Raw genomic sequence first — 23,241 nt, 5'->3', positions numbered from 1 at the left:
GTCACCTCCCTGATTAAGGTCCTTCTTCCCTGATTGCTCAGTTTGGCCGGGCGGCCAGCCCTGTGAAGAGTCCTGATGGTTCCAAACTTCCACTGATGGATGATGGAGGCCACTGTGCTCATTGGGACCTCCAATGCTGCAGAAATGTTGCTGTACCCTTCCCCAGATCTTTGCCTCATTACAATCCTTTCTCTTAGGTCTACAGACAATTCCTTGGACTTCATGGCTTGGTTTGCTGTGACATGCACTGTTAACTGTGGGACCTTATAGAGACAGGTCTGTCCCTTTCCAAATCATGTCCAATCAACTGAATTTACCTCAGGTGGACTCCAATCAAGTTGTAGAAACATCTCAAGGATGATTAGTGGAAACAGGATGCACCTGAGCTCAATTTTGAGTGTCATGGCAAATTCTGTGAATACTTATGTAGATGTGATTTATTTTGATTTTTTTATAAATTTGCAATGATTTCAAACAAACTTCTTTCACGTTGTCATAATGTGGTATTGTTTGTAGAATTTTGGGGAAAATAATCAATTTTGGAATAAGACTGTAACATAACAAAATGTGGAAAAGTGAAGCGCTGTGAATACTTTCCGGATGCACTGTATATTGTCTCCACGCACAGTGAGGAGGATGGCCAAAGAAACTCCAAGGATCACAGCTGGAGAATTGCAGAAATTAGTTGGGTCTTGGGGTCAGAAAGTCTCGAAAATTATCAGACATCACCTACATCACTACAAGTTGTTTGGGAGGGAGGGTTTCAAGAAAAAAAGCCTCTGCTCTTATCCAACAACAAACTCAGGTGTCTTCAGTTTGCCAGGCAGTACTGGAACTTCAAATGCTACCGGGTTCTATGGTCAGATGAAGCTAAAAATAGCTTTTTGTCAGCAAACACCAAAGATGGGCTTGGCCTACACAGAGATTAATTACCCAATGCTCAAGGTTAAATGTGGTGCTGCATCTAGAATGTTTTGGGGCTGTTTTTCTGCCAGAGGTCCTGGAAGTTATGTTTGGAAACATGGTATTATGTACTCTATCAAATACCAACAGATAAAAATCAAAACCTTCCAGAAAGCTTACAATGGGCCCTGGATGGAACTTCATAAAATCAACACAAAAATGGTTCACTGACCACAAAAATCAAGGTTCTGCCATGGCCATCCAAGTCCCCTGACCTGAACTCCATTGATAATTTGTGGGGTGAACTGAAGAGGAGAGACCACTAACATGGACCTCTGAATTTGAAGGATCTGTACAGATTCTGTATGGACGAATGGTCTCCGATCCCTTGCCAGGTGTTCTCCAGCCTCATTAGGCATTAATAGAGAAGACTCAGAACTGTTATATTGACAAAGGGAGGTTGCAAAACGTATTAATAAAAGGTTGCCAATAATTATGGCCAATGCGTTTTGGAGAAGTATTTGGAGTTTCAGTCGTTTTACTTCAATTAAAGGTATTTGTGCATTTTTTGAATGAAAGATCAAAAGGCTAAACCATGCAGATTTGTTTTCACATCCTTCTTTGCTCATATTTACCACAGGTGCCAATATTTTTGGCCACTACTCTATATCGAATATCATCAATAAGATGAAAACTGTTGAGAAATAATTTTGTTGCCAAATCGCCCAGGCCTTTTAACAGACCAATGGTGGAAACGCTGCTATTGTGCTATTCGATTTAAACTGTTTATTGTGCATTCTTAATAAATTAGCTGGACAACTGGAAAGTAGCACTGTTTTATTTGTTTGCCAAAGCCAATTTGTACCCTCATTTGGTTCTTTGTGTGAGTTAATTTTGGACCCTGTTTGTGTACTTGAGGTTTGTAATCAAAATTACGAAATGAATTGCCAGTTGAGGAAAATATAGCTTATTGTAGCTTTAGTTTGATTCTGGCTTTGTTTTATGGTTTAGTGTCAAAGTGAGGGCATGTTTCCTGGGCTGTGGTTTAACAGGATACCACCAAGAAGCAATTCAACACACCCAGTGTCATGCAAACAGCTGAATGCTCTGACCACAGAAGAGCCTCATCTGGAATGGCTCTCAGCCATACAGCATGCTCTTTCTTCTCATTTGTGTGGGTTGACCAACATTCACCACACAAAAGGCTTATACGTTTTTTACCTTGACAAGAGAGTAAAGCACTGACTTGATGCCGTGTTTTCGGTTCATAATTTTATTTTAATTTTGGAACCTATTGTTTTACGTTGTTAGTATCTTTAAGTTTACCCAAAAATTGAAATCGATGACATGTCCATAAAAATTTAAAATAGGGTTTGCACAAGGCCTTGAAGATCTTAAAGTTCTTGAATGTGCCTTTTAGAAATGTAAAGCTGAAGTATGTAACTTTTTCGGTGTTAAAATACTTTATACTATCCCACCTTAAGATGCATAGACAGCCATTAGTAAGCCATTCATAGGTACATTTTCATACTGTAAACACTGTCTCTGTGGCACTAGAAAGCTGTTTTGAAAACCATGTTTATTTTTACAATTCTGTCTGGTGGTGCTAGTGGCACAGAAACTACTAGAAAATACTTAAGCTATAAGCACTTGAAAACCTGAAAAGAAATTGTAGAAAAGTGCTTGAAATTTTAATTGAAGACCAACTTTTTTGAACTACCCAACTAACCAACCACCACTAGTTTGTATTTTACATGACGTTAAGGACAGGTAAATGCTTCTGTGTTGTTGGCAAATGCTGATGTGGATACAGCAACTCTCCACAATGCGGGTAAATCAAACGCATATGCAACCAAATTTTGTGGTGACTAAAAAAAGTCTGTCATAAGCCAATGGCTAGTAAATGTTCACAGTTCACGTATCAATAATTGATAGTTATGTAGTAGCTGAAGAAGTTTAACTGTGACTTCCTAAATTCGCTTCTCAGGACTCCTGCATTTTGTTCCATCCTGCTGCGCTCCATCCAGCAGTTGTTCAACACAAGAACACATCTTATGTGAATGCTCCCTAATAAACATGTTTAGTTTTGTGTCAGGTCCCTAGTTTTCTATTTTGCTGTACTCCGTCTATCTGTTTTTGATCACAAGACTGTGTCCAGCATATCGTTTAAAGAGCATTACTTGTTGGTGTGGAACAAGGGGCATGATTGGTTCAGAGTGAGGAAATCCTGGAGATGACTTCAGATCTGCAGGGAGGAAAATCCTGGCAGATTGGAAAGAGAGCGAGAAAGAGAGATAATGTCTGTGTGGGTGAGTAAGCACCGAGAGAAGCCTGAGAGGTGTGTTAGTGTGTATGAATGAATGAGCAGAGCACAGGGAGAGGGTGCTGGTGCGTATGGCACTCAGATGGCCTTTTTATCTGGTCTGTTGGAGCATTGTCAACAGAGGAGAGTAGATGGCCAACAAGCTGCTGGAGATTAGCACAGAGAAAGTACATTGAGTGAAGGGGGTCTGGATGAACAATGTTTGGAAGGAGTGTTTGTCTTAAAGGGATCCGTTCCACTCGTCCCAGACCATCACCAATGCAGCATAACAATCAGGAAGAAACTAAGCATTGGAATTAAGATGATTTTCCCGAAGTGTGCTCTGTTGCATTGGTGCATTTAATTGAAGTATTTACTTTTGCCCCTGTTTATAGCAGTTGTCTCATCTGTGGCTGAATTTCTCATATTATTTGAGTCAAGGTATTATGGATTTTCCTCTTTGACTACAGTAATAATGGTGCTAAAACATTTTATGCACAGACACTTTAAGGTAAGCTAAGACTTAGATTTTGCTTACAAAAAGCATACTTCACTCAGAGAAGTCATGTGTGCTTGGTGTCATTTTAGATTCTTACTATTGGCAGATGTATTCTATTTCTGGTGCTCTTGGCACTTAACTAGTCTGAAAGGATATCTGTGAATGGCATCAAATCTGTGTCTTCATGAGGCATCATAATAAGATGGAAGGATGCATCGGTAGGTTTCACAGAATAACTTGAGCAATGAGAGAGAGATTTAAAGAAGCTTAATCTACGTCGTAGGCCATGTGTAGATATCTGAGGTAGCTGTTTAATAAGACATTATATTTGGACTAGGGCTGGGCGATATATTGAATATTCACAATATAATCACGATGATTTTAATGTACTTTTTATTTAGCTATTAAGTTTCATAAAAGTTCATTAATAGACTAATTTCACTATCCTTCTGGGCAGCACAATTAATCAAGATAACACCAAAATGGCAATATAGTCATATGTGATTATAAAATTGCAATGGTCTGTGATAAAATACAGATAAATAGGGTCCGTGTGCGCTTCAGAATAAATGGTGTGATGGGGTGATGGGCTGTTCTGTGCATGTGTGGAACTCAAATATAGATTATACAAATCTATAAAGGTGGCACAGTTTAAAAGAAAATATGTGGACAACAGCGCTTCACCAAATGCAGAGTTTACCGAAATAAAAGCGTGATATGACCTATTGTGATTTTCAAACCGAGTGGGCTGCGATTTATTTAAATAAATAGTCTAGTTAGATACAGGATGTGCAGGACGAAGTCCAGCTAAATGGCTTAATTTGCTCCGGCTAAACATTTAGCTAGCTTTTTTCCACTTAGTTTTATGCATTTCTCTCTTTTATTGATGGTCTTTCTCTCTTGTTTTGTAGATGGGCATGGCAGGTGGCAATAGTCCGTTTGGTCAGTATCAGGGTGGAGGGCAACAAATGGGCATGACTAGTGTAAACTCTCAACTACAAAATAAAGGTGGCCTGCCCAACAGCCTGCCCCCATTCCCCACTGATCTGAAGGGAGCCACGGCCACCAGCATGCCAAAGATTGTGAGTTTTATCTTAACTGAAACAATGCACACATTTACACCACTGCCTGAGTCTCACAACACCCTGAATAACTTTAGTTGTTAAAGCTTTGTTTCCAGATATGATATTTACATGACACAATTCAGATTAACACAGGCATATGCCATCTGTCTTATTCAGAGTTATAGAAACTGGAATTTTGCCTTAATTGGGATATTGCAATTGGGTTAACACTAGGGATACACAATATATCTGCATCCAATATAGTATTGGGTGATAACCTGGTAAATCTAAATATTATTAATGGAATAATTAATTTGTTACAGTTTATTTGTGTGCTTCATAGAATCTGTAACTGCCTGTGGCATCTTTCCCTCAGGCAGAGACTTCAACATCTCTGCACCTTGTTATGTTGTTTTGGGGCTGGTTTCAATTGGGATCATATGCTGTAAGTAACGATATGCCATTTACCGTATTCTGTTTGATTCATGAGGCAATAAATGAAAATGCAAAAACAATTAATGCATGTTAATTGAGTCATTTTCACATATTACTTCTTGAAACATAAACAGAATGTGCGAAATAGCACATCATTGCCTACATCACAGCATTGTGATTTAAAACAAGTTCAAACACAATGTATCATTATACCTGTCAACAATCCTGTTTTTCCCGGGAGTCTCCCGTATTTCACACCGATCTCCCGCCCCCCCTCCCTTTTTGTTATTTCTCACTGGAAACTCCCATAATTTGTATGGCCAATAATCACATCAATATATTATTCCAAGGTTGTCCAGTTGCCAGATATCTTGTATGAAACGCATCCTTCTCACACAATGGACACATCATACAAATTTCAACCTATTTGTGACCTTAACCTGGCAATCTACAACCCATTTGCGCTGTTGATATTTGTGCAGGTAGTGGACCCGGGAAGTTGAATCAAGCATCAGTGGTAGATGGGAGGAGAAGACTCAGGTGGTGCTCAGGCAAAAAACTAAATATCATGTAAATTTAACAACAGCTGGACGGAAGAATTTAATTTCATATCTCGAAGCCATATCGACAATGCCCACGCCTTTTGCAAAGTGTGTCACACCGATTTTAATATCAGACACGGTGGGAAAAATTATGTTACTAAGCACATTAAATCACCGCGGCACAATTTGTATGTATTTAGCCTGCCCCTAACATCCAGCACCACCACCAACCACCAAAATTATCCTCACAGAGTCACACGAGATGGCTAAAAAAAAACATTAGTTTTGATAAGATTTTTCTATTGTTGAAATGTAAACCAAACATTTATTTCTCATTCAAATCAGCATTCATCTGTAATATTTGTGGTTCTTGTTATATCCGCCAAACCTTAAATAGCAGCAAGTCCAAATTCCAAGCTTTTGATGAACACCTGTTTTTCAAATGAGAAGCTTTTAATGAATTAGCTAGAAGTTCCTGGTTAAAGGATTTAAAATGCAAACTTTTTAAAATATATATTGGTTATCGGTGTCTGTACCAGCCTAGAAATTCCATATGGGTGCATCCCTACTGCAAATAGAATCTACCATATTTATTTAACTCTTTGTTTGGATTATCATACTTTTAAACCTATAATAATTTGTACTTTAATAATGACTTTTCATAATTTAATATTTCAAGTCTGGGTCATGGACAAGGGTAAAACAGTAAAAAAAAAACTTAAAAGCCATTTGAAAAGTTCCAAAACAGATAAAGAAAGGGTAACTGTGATTCAGTTCTGTTCTACACCTCTTTATTTTTCATCTCCTTAATTGGCTTGAGCTGCATGACATTGGCAAACGTTTTAATCTGTATTGACATGGTTTTATCTCTTGCCCTGTAGCCCCAGCAGCAAGTACCGGTGGGTATGGTGGCAGGTCAGGGCGTGTCCGCGAGCCCCACAGCCGACCCGGAGAAGCGCAAGCTAATCCAGCAGCAGCTGGTTCTACTGCTCCATGCCCACAAGTGCCAGCGCCGTGAGCAGGCTAACGGTGAGATGAGAGCCTGTGCTCTGCCACACTGCAGAACTATGAAGAACGTCCTCAACCACATGACACACTGTCAGGCTGGCAAATCCTGCCAAGGTGAGGCTGATCCCAGATGTAATGCTAGCCATACAGAAGTTCTAGTGTTCATTTCTGCTCAATAGTTGATTAGTTGTATGGCTATTCAATGCTTTGGGTCTGTGTTGACTAATTGTGGATGTTGTGATTCAGTTGTGAACATTTTCATTTACTAGAATTACGAGAATGTGAAAATAAAGTAAAACAATTACAAATGTACAATTACATTGCATTCACAAAGCAGGTTATAAGAATCCAGTCGAACTGCATTCTTCTTAGATGGTCTGAATTTGAAGTGTTCAACACCACAAAACGGCTCTTGCTAACTGTTCTGAGACCCCTGACTAGAACCAAGATTTGTCTAATTGGCTGACAAAGTTTCTAGTCTAGTCGATTAGTAAAAAATAGTTTTTTTAGATGTCATTTGATTTAACGTGTTAATACAGTGCGATTTATTCAATTTTTTTAATTTGTTAAAAATATAATGCTCTTAATCATTCCATTCTGACCATAAGGAATATTCCTTATTAAGGAAGATTGAATAATTCACTTGCAAAATGGACTGTCAGTTGTTGTGGACTGTAGGCCAATGATAGGCGTGTGTTCAGTGGTATGGAAATAAACAATATATTGTCTTTTCAAAACTATACATGTCTGCCACAACAATGTAATGCAGACCCTAATTCACAGCAGTGCCATTCTGCCTACAACCATCAGTGTAGAATCATCTTGTACACTGAATTGGCTCAATCTACTTACACAGGGAATTTCCAGAGCAAATGCTCTGTGCCATCTTTAATACAACAGCCCATTTAGAGAGCGAATCTTGCTCTTTTTGGTCTAATGCAATATTAAGGACTTGGCGAAGGGATCGAGAGTGTTGCTTGCAGCTGCTTTGCCTTCATCGCTTTAGTTGTTGATGTTGGACCCAGAGCACAGGGCTTCTTTTCAATGCAAACATAAGCACAGTGCCAAGCGTGACCTCCTCTGTGCCAGCTCATATCCTGTCATTCCCTGCCCACTGTGACTTTGAGTGCACCTTGGAGACGGTCATTTTTTTTGGTGTCCCTGACCTAAAATCTGATTATTTGAAAATCTGAAGATGCAATAAAACCACATTTTAATGAGATTTAAAATCATCTGGTTATTCTCTGCTTTTGACATCAAAACATGAGCAGTCATGCGCACAACACTTGTGCACATTGGTACTGGGCATTGTGGTAATGAGCAAAAATCTATGCATGCCAATCGTTCTTTGGTTAAACAGTTTATGAATTTAACCCAATAAAGGAACAATGTCTAAGACAATTACATGACCTTGTACGTTGTCTGCTTATTAAGCATAATCAGTGTAAGATTCTGAGGCTTCCATTGTAATCAACAAAGTGATGCAACATGCTTTCAGTTGACAGCCACCCCATTTCTATTATTGATGCACTGTACAGCTACTCCTGCGACTTTATTTTCCCAGTTCATTATTCACGAATACCATTTGTGAATTGATTATGAATTTTATTAGTTATATATTTAAAAAACTTTCATCAAAATTAGCTTATGTAATGTTTATGGTCTTAAGGCACAGTCACACATACCTTCACACTGCGAAATTCTGTGGTTGAAAATGGTGTGGGAGAAACCAGCAAAAATAATTGTCAAGCAGCCTCTTTTTAATGCTGCACTCTATACTCTGTAAGAGTGAAGTTCAGCTGTGCGCAAAGCACCACCCAAACAGAGGTCACTGCCAAACAAAGCAACTTCCCATTGGTCAATGCAGCAAATTCAACTGTCAAAGTTCACCAAAGTTGAACTCCATGCAAAATCCACAAGGGGAAATTCTTTGCCACTGGAAGTCCATAGTGCGAAATTCACGATCCCGCAGATTCCAGTTGAGGTGACTGTAATTCACCACATCAAATACATGAATTTTAGGATTTGGGGCCACTGTGCCCTAGGTTTGTGAAATCACGTCCAGCGTTTGGGTCCATGAAGGCTGACAGTTTTACGTCAGTTGGACACCTCTGTACTTTAGTTCCAGTCGAATATTTTCAATATTTTCTCTCTTTGTCTGTCTCTGCAGTGGCTCACTGTGCTTCATCGAGGCAAATCATCTCTCACTGGAAAAACTGCACAAGGCACGACTGCCCCGTCTGCCTCCCGCTGAAGAATGCCAGTGACAAACGCAACCAGCCACGTGAGTCTTCCATCAAACACCTTTCTTCACCTGAAAAGCTGTATTTTTAAAAAAAAAAATGTCTTCTGATGAGGGCTGTCCGTACAGTAGATTAATTGCAATTAATCAAATGATTAGTGATTCATCTCATTGACCAGGTTTACATGCTCTTAAGAACTTTATTCCAGCAGTGTTCTGAAACATCATGTAAAAGAGAAAGCTATTTTCCTTACTCCATTTAAGGGATTAAGAGAAAGCGGTTTAACACACCCAGGTTTCTCCCAGAGAACAAGGCTTACAATTGAAGTCAGAAGTTTAAATACACTTGGGTTGAAGTCATTAAAACTAATTTTTAACCTCTCCACAGATTTCATATTAGCAAACCATAGTATTCGCAATTTTTTTAAGACATCTACTTTGTGCATGACAAGAGTAATTTTTCCAACAATTGTTTACAGACAGATTGTTTCACTTTTAATTGACTATATCACAATTCCAGTGGGTCAGAAGTTTGCATACACCAAGGTAACTGTGCCTTTAAGCAGCTTTGAAAATTCCATAAAATTATGTCAAGCCTTGTGAAGATGCTGGAGGAAACAGGTAGACAAGTATATATATCCACAGTAAAACAAGTCCTATATCGACATAACCTGAAAGGCTGCTCAGCAAGGAAGATGCCACTGCCCCAAAACAGCCATTTAAAAGGCCAGACTACAATTTGCAAGTGCACATGGGGACAGAGATCTTTCTTTTTGGAGAAATGTCCTCTGGTCTGATGAAACAAAAATTGTACTGTTTGGCCATAATGACCATCGTTATGTTCGTAGGAAAAAGGGGGAGGCTTGCAAGCCGAAGAACACCATCCCAACCTTGAAGCATGGGGGTAGCAACATCATGTTTTGGGGTGCTTTGCTGCAGGAGGAACTGGTGCATTCACAAAATAGATGGCATCATGAGGAAGGAAATTGTTGTGGATGTATTGGAGCAACATCTCTAGCCAGGAAGTTAAAGCTTGGTCGCAAATGGGTCTTCCAAATAGACAATGACCCCAAGCATAACTCCAAAGTGGGCAGAACTGAAAAAGTGTGTGCAAGCAATGAGGCCTTCAAACCTGACTCCGTTACACCAGTTCTGTCTGGAGGAATGGGCCAAAATTCCAGCAACTTATTGAGAAGCTTGTGGAAGGCTACCCGAAATGTTTGACCCAAGTTAAACCATTTAAAGGCAATGCTACCAAATACTAACAAAATGTATGTAACTTCTGACCCACTGGGAATGTAATGAAAGAAATAATTCTCCCTACTATTATCCTGACATTTCACATTCTTAAAATAAAGTAGTGATCCTAACTGACGTAAGACAGGGAATGTTTTCCACGATTAAATGTCAGGAATTGTGAAAAACTGAGTTTAAATGTATTTGGCTAAGGTGTATGTAAACCTCTGACTTCAGCTGTATGTGTAATGTAAATGCAAAAGCAGAATTCTTACAGGTTTTTGAAGAGTGGGTATGTGCCGAACAGACCAGATATAAAATGTCATAGGATGGAGTGCAAGACCAAGTAAAAATAGTGGAATTAATTCAACATTTTGGAGAATATAGTGGAAAAAAAACATACACTATAAAGTATACCATTTATACACACCAGTGTAAAATATTGACTGTCTCTCGCATTTGCATATATGCGTTCATACAATCCCCATCCATTAATAAGCTATTTCAGTCCACTCTCTCCTCTCCACCAATAGCTGGTGTGTGGTGAGCATACTGGTGCACTATGGCTGCAGTTGCATCATCCAAGTGGATGCTGCACACTGGTGGTGGTTGAGGAGAGTCCCCTGTTCATCACTTTGATTGTAGTATCAAACAAATGCTATATAAATGCAAAATTAATTCATTCGTTGGGGGAATCCCAGAGTTTTATGTAAGAGGGAAACCACACTATTGGAGTGGAATTCAACGGCAGGTCACGATAGAAAGTTAAGGAAACAAACACCGCAACAACTCTGGAATACCTGGAAATATAGCGAAATAGCGGAGAATAAAATAGCAAAGTCTTCCTCGGATGCCATGTTTGTTATTTGCAGGTAAATTACATTGCTGTGGAGAAAGATGCTTAGTGACCGAGCCGCTAACACAGCTCATGTAAACACACACACAGATTTCGAGCCTTAAGGAGCTTTCTGGTGTCTTTTTTTTGTGAAGATATTTGCCTCTAAATATTTTGTGCATCCAGTTTTAATAATTGTAGGTCAGTTTTTAAAGTGTCTCAAAACATGCAATACTGTGTTTGGGGTGTTAATTGGTATTGCACGTAATGGTCAATTATATTTTTTCATTTGAAATAGTTCCTGAGTTGCTGTTAAAAATAATTTTTACCTCCTAATTTTGTAATTATGTTCCTGAGAAATGCAATTGATAATCTCTCTTCCCTATTTCATAATCATGCGAGCGACGTGTCGCAGTAAAATGATATTGCTCCCATTATAATCAACAAAGAAATCGACACTGCAATCAGCACACTCAGTTGAGTTACATGAGCAGTTAAAATCGAACCACAGTGGGGGGGTTTTGCAGTCGAACTACGGTCTTCATCTGTGTCCAAGTATAAATGGCACAATGCATTATCAAGTATTTGGAAGTAAGGTCGTCAGTTGAGGAACTGTATAATAGACCTTATGTTATTGTGTATACATGCTGGACGAAGCTGAGCTACAATTGTGTTATCTAGGTCTGTTAGTCCGATTTCACAAAAAAACAGACGGGTGCAATTTCAGTTGGACTAAAGCGGTTACATGACATTTTAAAAAGACTTGTTTTTTGTTTTAGACTGACTGAAATCGAACTTTTAAAGTGAATGTAAACATACAACTTCATATGCAAAACAAAAAACACTTGCAAGCTTAACATGGCGCAAACGACTGAGCTCAGCCAACTGACCTGAGAAAACGTGACGAAAAAGTAACTAAACGTAAATTTACCATTTACTCCCCAGATAAGGCAACAATGAAGAAAATGACTATTTTGGGGGGAGTAAAGCAATAATACAAGGAAATAATATTTAAAAAAATTATGTTCTCCAACATCTCCAATCCATCATCTGCGTTATTGAATGGATTTGAAGCTGTTAAACAATCTCATTAATAAATGCTGTTTATTTAATCTCACAAGGTAGCATATTAACTTTGGCAGCCCTAATTCTGCCATTTCCATTGAATGCTTTTCATATGATAATCGCATATTTCTTTGTGTATTTTTGGTCATGTAGTTTAGTTTTCACATCTCTGAAAAAGGGGACATCATAGATAAGTAGTTGTGAGCATGCGAGCACTCTATATGGCCAGTGTATGTTTGTGTAGTGGAGCGAAGTCATACTGCCGAGGAGGGAGGTGCTCCGTAGATGAGAGCAATTGTGCTGCCCCGTTGGCTGGCTGAGCGGTGACTCATTAAAATCTCACACAGTTGCATCTCCAGCAAACCTGCAGACTGCCTGCTTTTTCTCTCTCTCTCTCTCTCTCTCTCTCTCTCTCTCTTGTTCTCCCTCTGCCAAGCGTCTCTCATCTTGACTCTCAAAGTGCGAGGCAGCTAAACTGTTTGTTTTTGCGCTGTGGGATTTTCTTGTTGGAGAGCCGCAGCAATATTTCTTCCTCATGCAGATGGCATCTTGGACCCCCCTCCCCTTCCTCTCCTTTTCCATTCTTTTGAGTCTGTGTTGTCCAGATGAATAAGGTTTTTCTAGAGAGCTTTTCATTATACGAATTGTGTTCCTTTTGTTGTAATGGACAGATTGTGCCAAATGTTTCCTGTCTGTTTAAGCAGAATCAGATGTGAAGACTCATGCACATGACACACTCTTGTCTAAAACGATAGAGAAGTGAAAAACCCTTTTAATATGGGTAGAGTACCTACAGTTATAGGGGTTTGTTCAAATGGCAAGCTAATATTTAGATTTAGCGAAATAATTCTTCTAAGGTTACACAGGTCATTTCTCTCTTCTGCATAACAGCAATGCTGAGTTCCCCCAGCGCAGGTCTACAAACCTCCATCGGATCCGTTGGGACAGGGCAGCAGACAGTGCCTACTCTAAACAGCTCCACACCCATCGACCCCAGCTCCATGCAGCGGGCATATGCTGCCCTCGGCCTCCCCTACAGCAACCAGACCCCCACACAGGCCCAATCACCCACACAGTCGCAGGGCCCTGGGCAGCCTACTGCGCAGACTCCACAGACCCAGCAGCAGATGAGATCACTCAATGCGCTTGGTAAATACACTCAGCTGCTTGACTGTTAAGATATTCAAAGCATAATTAATTTAACAATTTACTTAGTTCTTAATAAATGTACCTTGTCTTGATTCATTAGTGCAACTTATTCTAAATGTTATTCCTCAAAATATAATGACTTTCTCTTCCTCTGAAAATACTTTTTTTGCTGATGTAACTAAGGCCTTGTGATCGGAGCAAAATAACTAATTGTGGCAGGGCGGAGGACGGGACCGGGTGTGTATGATCAAGACTAATGTTAACCAATAATACTTGGGATGCACCAATGTATCGGCCACGATATTTATCGGCCAATTCTTGACCAAATGAAAACCATCAGGATACTTTAAATTGACAGAATGTTCAAATGGGCCAATGGAATGCTTATTAATTAAAACTCCAACTGTCAAAAATTCAATTGTAAACAAACCCACAAAAGGCCTTTAATCTGCTTTAAGTTGTTCTCTCTCTCTCTCTCTCTCTCTCTCTCTGACCATCTGTTTGATCGAGCTAGCTGGCTGTTTCTCTTACTAATGCCTGTATAGCCATCAAACTAACTAGTTTAAACTTTCAGACAAGACTTTGCCAAGCCAACAGTCTTGACAAATTTTACCTATCTAATTTATTGTTCAAACAACAAAATAGCTTTTGTACCTCTTTGTAAAACAATTTTAAAGCATAATTCCTCAGGTGGCTATATCTGTAGTTTTTTTGGTTAAAATCTGTATAGGTAAAAAAATATATATAAAATAATCTCATTGCAGAGCTTTCAACAAATCTAATAAAATGTAGATGATAAATTAAAACTAAAATCCCTATGTTGTTTCTTACTGACTTCTCTGTTTCACATGTAAAACGTCACAGTACGGAAGTTAAATGTGTTGGAAATCTCATTTCATGTTTTATTTTAAAGTGCCACCTGCAAACAGTAAAATGTTTATGTAAAGAATATGAGTGCAAGAATTTCTGGAGCATGAGTCTTGTTTATTTGGGTCACCAGGGGGTAGTCAGATGAACCTGAGTGGGGGTGCAATAGGCGTACCGACATCAGAACAAGCAAAGCTGCTCCCGGACGGCACCATGCCATCCACCCTTAACGCTAACAAGTAGGTGCACCTTCAGCTCTGAACACCCTCAAGTTAATGTCAATCAACAGCATTTGTAGCATAATGATTACCACAAAAAAAATATTTTGACCGTATATAAAATAAAATTAAAACAAAAAGCGGTTAAAATAAGGCACTCACAGTGGAAGTGAATTGTGTAATCTATAAACGTTAAAGTATGGGCACAAGATGTAAACATTAGTGTAATAAAATCACTTACTAACCTTTTTTCACATACCATGATTACAGGATTTCTTGGAATACTGGATATAACTTTACACAAATTGTTAGTAAGTGATTTATATAACACTAAAATCATATTAACACATTATTTTTACATCTTGTGGCTGTAGTTTTTTAACTGTCTATTTTAAGTGCCTTATTTTAACCATGATTTTTGCTTTTTCTTTAATGATCAAGGGAAGAAACAATTTGATTTATTTATTTGTAGAAATCAACATTATGCCATTTAAAAATGCTGTTAATTGAGCTTGATTTGTTTTGAACCCTGAACATTCCTTTATTTGAGATCGAAATTTATGTTTTCTGCCATTTGCTAACCAAATCTCTCCTGTTTCCCCTTCTTCAGTCAGCTGATGTTGGACGGTCCTGCGATAGGCAGCATGGCTAATATGCCCACGGCGGCCCCTCTGTCAGCAAGCGGTGTGCGAAAGGCCTGGCATGAGCATGTCACTCAGGACCTCCGGAATCACCTTGTACACAAATTGTTAGTAATAACTACTCTTACACACGTGAAGGCGTTTTGTAGCCTAGTGCTTAGAAATGGGCTGGTAACTGAAAGGTTGTAGGTTCGTAACATACAAGATGTGATTCATGAACTATTGCCATTATGCTCGAGGGTGTCAGAGTCAGTAAGTTTCTGCGTGTTTAGGGTGCAGGCCATCTTCCCCACACCAGACCCAGCTGCCCTGAAGGACCGCCGTATGGAGAACCTAGTGGCATATGCACGGAAGGTGGAGGGGGATATGTACCAGTCTGCCAACAGCAGGGTGAGAACGAACCTCTATCAAAGCCATTGACATTCTTAATTTTGTGGTTGTTGTTACTACATCAGAGAGAGATTTTTTTTTTATTTTATTTTGTTTATTTTCTTCCCTTTTTCTCCCAATTTGGAATGCCCAATACTCAATGTGCTCTATGGCTCGAATCTCCGTTGCCTCCGCGTCTGAGACAGCCAATCCACGCATCTTATCACGTGGCTTGTTGAGCACGTTATAGCGGAGACATAGCGCATGTGGAGACTTCCCGCTGTTCTCTGTGGCATCCACACACAACTCACCACACGCCCCCTCCCTAGCAACCAGGCCAATTTGTTTGCTTAGGAGACCTGGCTGGAGTCACTCAGCACACCCTGGATTCAAACTCACGACTCCAGGGGTGGTAGTGAGCGTCTTTACTCGCTGAGCTACCTAGGCCCCTCAGACAGTTGTAGCGAATCAGCTCTATATTCTTCCACCATTAGGTAGCGAATCAGCTCTATGAAATATTAATAATCAATCATAACTTGTTATAATCGATTATGAATATTTGGATCAGTTAATCGGGTTAACTTGATGTAGCTACATTAACATTACAACCAAATACTCGGTTCATCCCGTGAACACTCAATATTGGTTATTAATTAATTAATTAATAGAAAGGTACATTTCCGGGGCATGGGAAATGTCTTTCTTACTAAGTATTAAGAGCAAGTAGTCAAAATCTATGATTAGTGACTTTAGATATGAGCTTGAGACACAGACAACTTTACATGTGACATGAACAAGACTTTATTAACTAGACTAAACATTTAAACTACTCTAACATACATATACATACATTCATACAGTTTACCAAGGGAAAGAGGGCTGAAGCAGAATACAGGAAGGCAAGAAGTTATAGCATTGTTTGAAGTTCAGCAGATCAACAGCCTGAGCAAACCATCATATTAGTTCTGACACGCCCTTTTTAGAAAGGGGTGAGGATACTTAATGTATCAAATAATGAGACTAAGTTTGATACTTGCATGTCCCATTTGAATTAAACTGTCCTGATGAGAGAGAACCAGTGGGAGTCAGAGGATCTTGGTGAATGGGCAGTCAAGGCCGTAGCCTGGCACATGCTTGGGAGTCCTTGGGGCCTTCTAGTTTGGCATCATTCAGCGAGAGAGTGAGAGAGCACAAGGCTCAGAGAACCAGAAAGCAAGAGATAAGCGACAAGAGAGAGGGCTAAGAGAGGGCTAAAAGGGGGCTAAGAGGGAGCGAGGAAGTGGGCGCAGCAATTTTATACCCTCAGGGAACAGGTCCCACCTCTCATTGGCTCGACCAATAAGAAGGGTTTGAGTTCTAGGCGGGAATTTGGTTTATTGCTCTTTGTTGTAAAATTGCCCATTGCATGTGCAAGAAAGAAAATTGGAAATCTACTTGTAATACTAATATGTTGTTGTTGTCGACATATCATGTACACAGTCATTTCAATCTTCAGAATACCAAGTTATAGAGACCAAATATGCCACACATATGATTTTGGTTAACCATAGTATGCAAAGTCTGAAACATTAACCCATTAGTTTGCACGAAAACATAGATCAAGCACATTTAAGGGAAAATGTGAGATGGCACATTAGATACATGTCAATATTTATCACATGGATATATAGAATATATATATATATAGGATTAACAGGGTTCATTTCTCTTTCTCAGTAAGAGAATGAAGTGAGGGTCAGCACTTCTCTGAACATTCCTTTGGAGGTCGTAAAAGTCTCCCTTACTCTGGGCATGAGAGAGTTCCTTTGTCAAAGCTCATTTGCATGTTTATGACAGTAAGAGATTTTGGGCTGAATGACTCAAAAGATAGTAAAACATCGCGTAATATCATTCTACAGAGATCTTATATTCGAATTCAGCTCGGACAAATTGTAAGGTTTAATTTGATACCAAGAAACATGTGTTTAGTACACTTAGAAAGGGAATATACACTGAGGCTATTAAATATGAGGCCTCAGAGTTTAAAACACACAACTAAACAGTTCTAACGAGTTTGATATACCTCAGAAATACACAACATACAGGGATTACACGTATTTCATTAGCAATATGCAGTTCTGTGTTTAACTGAAAAACACACACACACACATTTTTACGTTCAAAGTTTCCCTTCCTGTCCACACGATAAGCACGTGGTGAGCATGCGGATGTCACATGCGGTTCTCTGTCAATAGTTCATTGTCTCTTTGTCAATACATTTATTGTGCTTGTGGAGACTGGTTGGCGCTATTTCAGTAATTAGGGGAGTTTATAACAGTAAGTTCTTGTTTGTTCGTGAATCTGTTAAGGCCACTGATCCTCCGCCATACCTTACACAGTTATTTTTGATCATAGATAGTAAATCGAAATTGTCAGTGCTGATTGTTTATTTTAAGACTATATGTGTGTTGTACAGGATGAGTACTATCACTTTCTGGCAGAAAAGATCTATAAGATCCAGAAAGAGCTGGAGGAGAAGAGAAGGTCTCGATTACAGAAGCAGAATATTAACCAGACAGCCATAACACAACAGCCAACGGCCCTCAACCAGCCCAATGTCATGAGACCTCAGCCACAGAGTGAGTAATTCACATTTACAAACACAAACTCTTTCACAAACCTTTCTGCTTCCCCCGTCTCATTCTGTCCATCTCCGTTTTCTCTCTTTCTCTCTGCAGATGGACCTGTGCCTATACCCAATGTGCCAAATCAGATCAATCGCCTGCAGGTGTCACAAGGTACTTCCATGTTCCCCCTCTTTGCTGCTCACCTCAACAGCCACCCATCATCATTCGTATTCAACCGACAAAATGTCTCATATTGAGCACGATACATCATCGTCAAATGGAAAACTAAATCCAGTAACTTTCTACCAAAAACTTCTGCTGTGCTAGAATTGCAAGTGTTAGCATTTACCTGCATGTGTGAAAGACTTCAATTAAATTAAAAAGTTTGTCATTAGGTTTCGAAATCGACAAATGCGAGTTTAAATTTGCCTTTAGCAAGGAAATAAAATTGCCTGCCATGAACATTTCGGGAATAGCATAATGCGTGATTTAAATCGTGATATAAGAACAATGGACCTTGCTTGCATGAGCAATGAAAATCCCTCAGATACAAACGCTTAACTCAAGAGAAACTCAGTGACTTTCGCATGTCCTCTAACAGCTTTTACCTATGTGGAAAATTTACGGTCAGCAGGAAGCCAATTTTTTTCTTCTAGTCATAACTCCACATTTCCATGTGGTCATGCGTTCCTGGAGTTGAGGCTGTGAAATAAAAATGGGCTTTAAATTGTGGGGAAATGAGGTACAGCCTTCACATTAGTAGTGTGTCTTAAAATGCTGTCTAGATAGGCAGTTTACTAGATTTTGGGACAGAACTGGGGTTGTCATCAAGTAAAAGTGTAATTCTCTCAAAATGTTTTAAACCTTTATCACAAATCTTAAGTAGTTCTAATTGTAGAACTTTTTAATCTTTTTTTTTTTTTTTTATTTATTTTTTTTATCCCCTTTTCTCCTAATTTGGAATGCCCAATTCCCACTAATTATTAGGTCCTCGTGGTGGTGCAGTTACTCACCTCAATCTGGGTGGCGGAGGACAAGTCACATGATAAGCGAATCTTATCATGTGGCTCGTTGTGCATGACACCGTGGCGACTCACAGCATGTGGAACCTCATGCTACTCTCCGCGATCCACGCACAATTTACCACACCCCCCACTGAGTGCGACAACCCCTAATCGCAACCACGAGGCGGTTACCCCACGTGACTCTACCCTCCCTAGCAACTGGGCCAATTTGGTTGCTTACAAGACCTGGCTGGAGTCACTCAGCACACCCTGGATTCAAACTCGCTACTCCAGGGGTGGTGTCAATACTCGCTGATCTACCCAGGCCCTAGAACTTTTTTATCTTTATTAATCAATGTCTGCACTAATATGTTTTTGGTTGAAAGATAAATGGTTTTCCAATTCCTAACATCTTTGTTTTCCAAAGTATGCAATACTGGAGAGTGTTTTCAAAAGTTTGAAACCTGCATTTTCAGTTTCTTATCATCATCATTTGTAAAGAATGCAGTTATGGAGAGCATTTTCTTAAATCTTAGTTTTCGGTGGAGGTAAATGCTGTTCTAGTATGAACAAGAGGCTGCAAGTGCTTTTCAAATGAAAAACTATTAGTGTGGACGGTCGCCCTTAATTTTCGGTGGTGGAAAGCACCTTTCCAGTGTGGATGAGAGACATAAATGTAGTAAAGTCAATGTGTTTTCAGATGAAATGTTTTAAAAATGATTTGGCCATAGTTTAACGAAGACATCTGCATTAAACTGGTGTTTTCTATCTCTCAGAGCAGTGATAACCACATCCACCACTAAAGTTTTTGTTTGTTAAAGGATTATTATGTGTTCAATACAAGCTCAATTGTTATGCTTTGTAATGCAGACTTTTCTTACTGCTGTCGCCTTAAGATGAATTGCTTATGATGTATTTATTCCACGCTTTGGATAAAAGCATCTGCCAAATGAATTAATGTAAATATAAATGGACAGTATTTGTGGCATTATTGATACAGCAAAAAATTATTGAATACTATTCAAATCAAAAATCGAGGTTACAGTGAGGCACTTGCAATGAAAGTGAATGGGGCCAGTCCGTAAACGTTAAAGTACTCAATATTTCAAAATGATACCCACATGATACCCACAAGACATAAACAATATAACAATATGTCAAACTGAAAGACAAACTGGGGCATTTTTTTGCCCCGACAATATGAATTTCAGGGGTACTCTTTTTTTTTTTTTTTTTTCCCAAGCACTCCTTAGTTTTTTACCCTGTTAACCAGTAATCACAAATTAATATAAATGTTATGAAAATTACTTGGTCAAAAGATGTGGAAACTCTGGAGGTATTTATGGATTGTTAATGTTTGCATGTGTGAAAGTGTCCAACTGAAGTCTAAAGTAAAATGTGTGTTGTTATTTTTAATTTTTTTACAGGGATAAATCCATTCAGTGCAATACCCAATGTGCCGATGTCTCAGGCTCCCATGGCAACTCGTGCTGCTTCTCCTATAAACCATCCGCAACAGATCAACATGAACCAAGTCCCAACGGTTAGACCTGATTCCTCCATCTCTGATGTTTCTTCTCCATTTTCTTTTTAAAATGTCGGACACATCTAACCATTTAGAACACTGTCACAGATGAACATGTCACCCACACGAATACCCCAGTCACAAGGCATGCTAGGATCCCACGGCAGGAACATGGTGGCGCAGACGGCAAATCATACGCAGTTCATGTCTCAGGCACAGTTCCCCGCCAACACCAGCGCCATGAACGTCAACATGGGTCAGCCCAACGCACAAGCGGCTGTTTCACAGGTGAGCACACGGAACTCCTCATGTAGTGATCTCACGGCGCATAACAACAGCCTCTCTAAAAAGAATGTGTCCCTGCTTATGTGTGCACGGTCTCTCCTTCCCCAGCAGCAGCAAAACGCTAACCTTTCCCTGAATGCACTTGGCCCCTTGGGCCCCCAGCTAGGATGTCCCGCACCACCTCAGGCTCCACTCCGCGCCACACCGCCCCCCAATGCCACTGCCAGCACCACTAACCTGCCAGCAGCACTGCAGCTGAGTCAGGCCTCCACACCCACCCCTGCCCCTGCCCCTGCTCCGGGCACCCCGCCTCATACGCAGTCCCAGACAGAGCTGCCTCTACCTGCCCAGCAGCACCCTGGAACACCGGTGAGACCCGTCAGCTCCATCTTCCTTCACCTTTCTCTTGAAGCATCATGTTTACAGCTGTGCAACTTAGGGATAATTCACCCAAAAATGAAAATTCTGTCCCACACTATTGCTCCAAACTTGTAGGACTTCCTCTAGTGGGACACAAAATTAGATGTTAGCATGAATGACAGAGAAATAATTAAATAATTGTCATTTTTTGGTGAACCATCCCATTAAGACATGAGCTCTGTTCCAAAACATGCCCTGCATTTGAATATGCATACTTCCCAACTAGTATGCCAAAATAATATGTCAATTTAGGATGTCTGAATCCTCAGTATTCATAATATGAGATTCGTATGATGATATATTCCTGGATGACCTACTGCATATGGCAGGATTCTAATATGCACATCCACTGGACACTTAATACAAGGGGAGCAGCATTATGGCGTAGCTCCGTGAATTGGGTGGCTCATTGCAACTGTAAGTGCTATATAAACTGTAACAAGAAAGTTGTTCCTTGTGGTTGAATTGTACTTGTTTAACAAAACCAAAGAAAAAAAAATAGCGTTTGTTGTTACTAGGTCCATACATGCATGACAATGGTATTCATACTAACCTGTATACCTTAAGAATGTCCGAGAAGTACGTTCTTCATCAAATAGAGCACATACTCTGGCAGTACGCAAATTCGGACGCAGCTCCAGGGAGCTACCTTGCTGTCCACCGATGTTAAGTTCCTGTCAAAAATGTAACCTCATAATTGTATGATTTGAAACTCTCTACATCAGGGGAAGACTGATATATCGGTTTTACTAATTAATCGATGCCGATTGTTGCTTTTTGGAATAATCTGTTATCAGCAAAAATCTATGGCAATTGTTGCCGATAGTTTTTTGCTTTTATTTCTCTATATTCCTCTGTGGCTGGCGCTTTAGGGTTCTACAATATAACAGCAGCCTCTAGAGGTGAAATAAAAACTATCACAGACACCTCGTGGGAATTTACTGGATCTGTATGCAGAAATGTCACTCCCCTACCCATTGAATAGTAATAAAAGTACACGATAGAAAGATCTAGGTTCACTACAGTGTAATGGGTTTTAGCTAGTTATATGTAATTTTTTTTTAAATGTCAACATAGCTTGATGTCATCAGATGATAGATAGCTAGCTAGGCTGTGCCTGGGGTGCTATAGGTTGCCATGGAAACATGCGCATGTTTGACAACTGAGGGGAAAATTATAAGCAACACTGAGTGTTGCTTTATAGGTGAACAGATCGAATGAATGTCAACATTGTTATCTCCTCGTAAGCATCTTTTTATCAGAGATTTGCAACAATAGGTAGGCTTAAAGGTAACATAAGTGTCTAAACATATTTTAGTGTATCCTAGACTACCTGTAGCTCCTGTCGGTTCCCCCTCCTCTTGCAGTAAGTTGTACAAAGTATTACAGGTGGACACAAGATCTAGCGTGCAGGATGGAGATGCATTCAGTTATGTGTTCGGAAAGCTGTTTTGAAAACATTGTATATTTTTGCAATTCCTTTTGGTGGTACTTGTGTCGCAAAATGACATATTTCAGCCTTTACATTTGTATATAGCATATACATGTATATCAGGGTTCCTCAATAGGCGGCCCACAGGCCACAGGCGGCCCGCGAGAGACAAATGTTTGGTCCACGCTAAAGGCCTGTTCATAATCGAGATGAACTTCTGACGAAAGGTCTATATACACGCAAGAGTCCATAAAAAATTGTAATTGCAAACAATGTCACACTTGTACAGTAGTCGGTGCTGTTCCTGTATTACAAACATGTATAACTTGCCCAGCTGTCAATGCTAGAGATTCATATATTGAATGCTGTTAAAGCATTTATTTACCTAATTCATCATAACATTTCATTATGTTCCTTCCATGGTATTGATGCATTTTGAGGAGTATATAATCTGTTTTTGTTTTTTTTTTATACGATTGAGAAGAATAAAGAGCGCTGTTGAATATACATCCTGTTTATATTTGCACCTGGATAATATAACACAAGGTACTGTGATACAAATACACGTGCACATTAGTATTCATTAAGAATTTT

General features: G+C 39.6%; 1 protein-coding gene across 3 annotated transcripts in view; it reads left to right on the top strand.

Moving 5' to 3' along the window:
* LOC127640910 (CREB-binding protein-like) overlaps positions 1–23,241 on the top strand; it is an 83,953-nt gene that overhangs the window by 35,299 nt on the left and 25,413 nt on the right. Inside the window, exons 3-14 of one of the 3 annotated variants that reach the window (XM_052123619.1) lie at positions 4,616–4,786; positions 6,627–6,867; positions 8,924–9,037; positions 13,023–13,280; positions 14,281–14,386; positions 14,976–15,113; positions 15,279–15,396; positions 17,831–17,993; positions 18,093–18,152; positions 20,413–20,528; positions 20,619–20,798; positions 20,907–21,164. In XM_052123619.1, coding sequence (XP_051979579.1) covers positions 4,616–4,786; positions 6,627–6,867; positions 8,924–9,037; positions 13,023–13,280; positions 14,281–14,386; positions 14,976–15,113; positions 15,279–15,396; positions 17,831–17,993; positions 18,093–18,152; positions 20,413–20,528; positions 20,619–20,798; positions 20,907–21,164 — 1,923 coding nt within the window. Of the gene's footprint in view, positions 1–4,615; positions 4,787–6,626; positions 6,868–8,923; positions 9,038–13,022; positions 13,281–14,280; positions 14,387–14,975; positions 15,114–15,278; positions 15,397–17,830; positions 17,994–18,092; positions 18,153–20,412; positions 20,529–20,618; positions 20,799–20,903; positions 21,165–23,241 lie in introns of all 3 variants that reach the window. The other 2 variants (XM_052123618.1, XM_052123620.1) reach the window with 2 other exon arrangements.

The sequence above is a fragment of the Xyrauchen texanus genome, chromosome 50 (genome assembly GCF_025860055.1).
Source record: "Xyrauchen texanus isolate HMW12.3.18 chromosome 50, RBS_HiC_50CHRs, whole genome shotgun sequence".
In the NCBI taxonomy this organism is placed as follows: domain Eukaryota; kingdom Metazoa; phylum Chordata; class Actinopteri; order Cypriniformes; family Catostomidae; genus Xyrauchen; species Xyrauchen texanus.
Note: the sequence above shows the minus strand (reverse complement) of the source record. Positions and strands in the feature narration are given on the sequence as shown.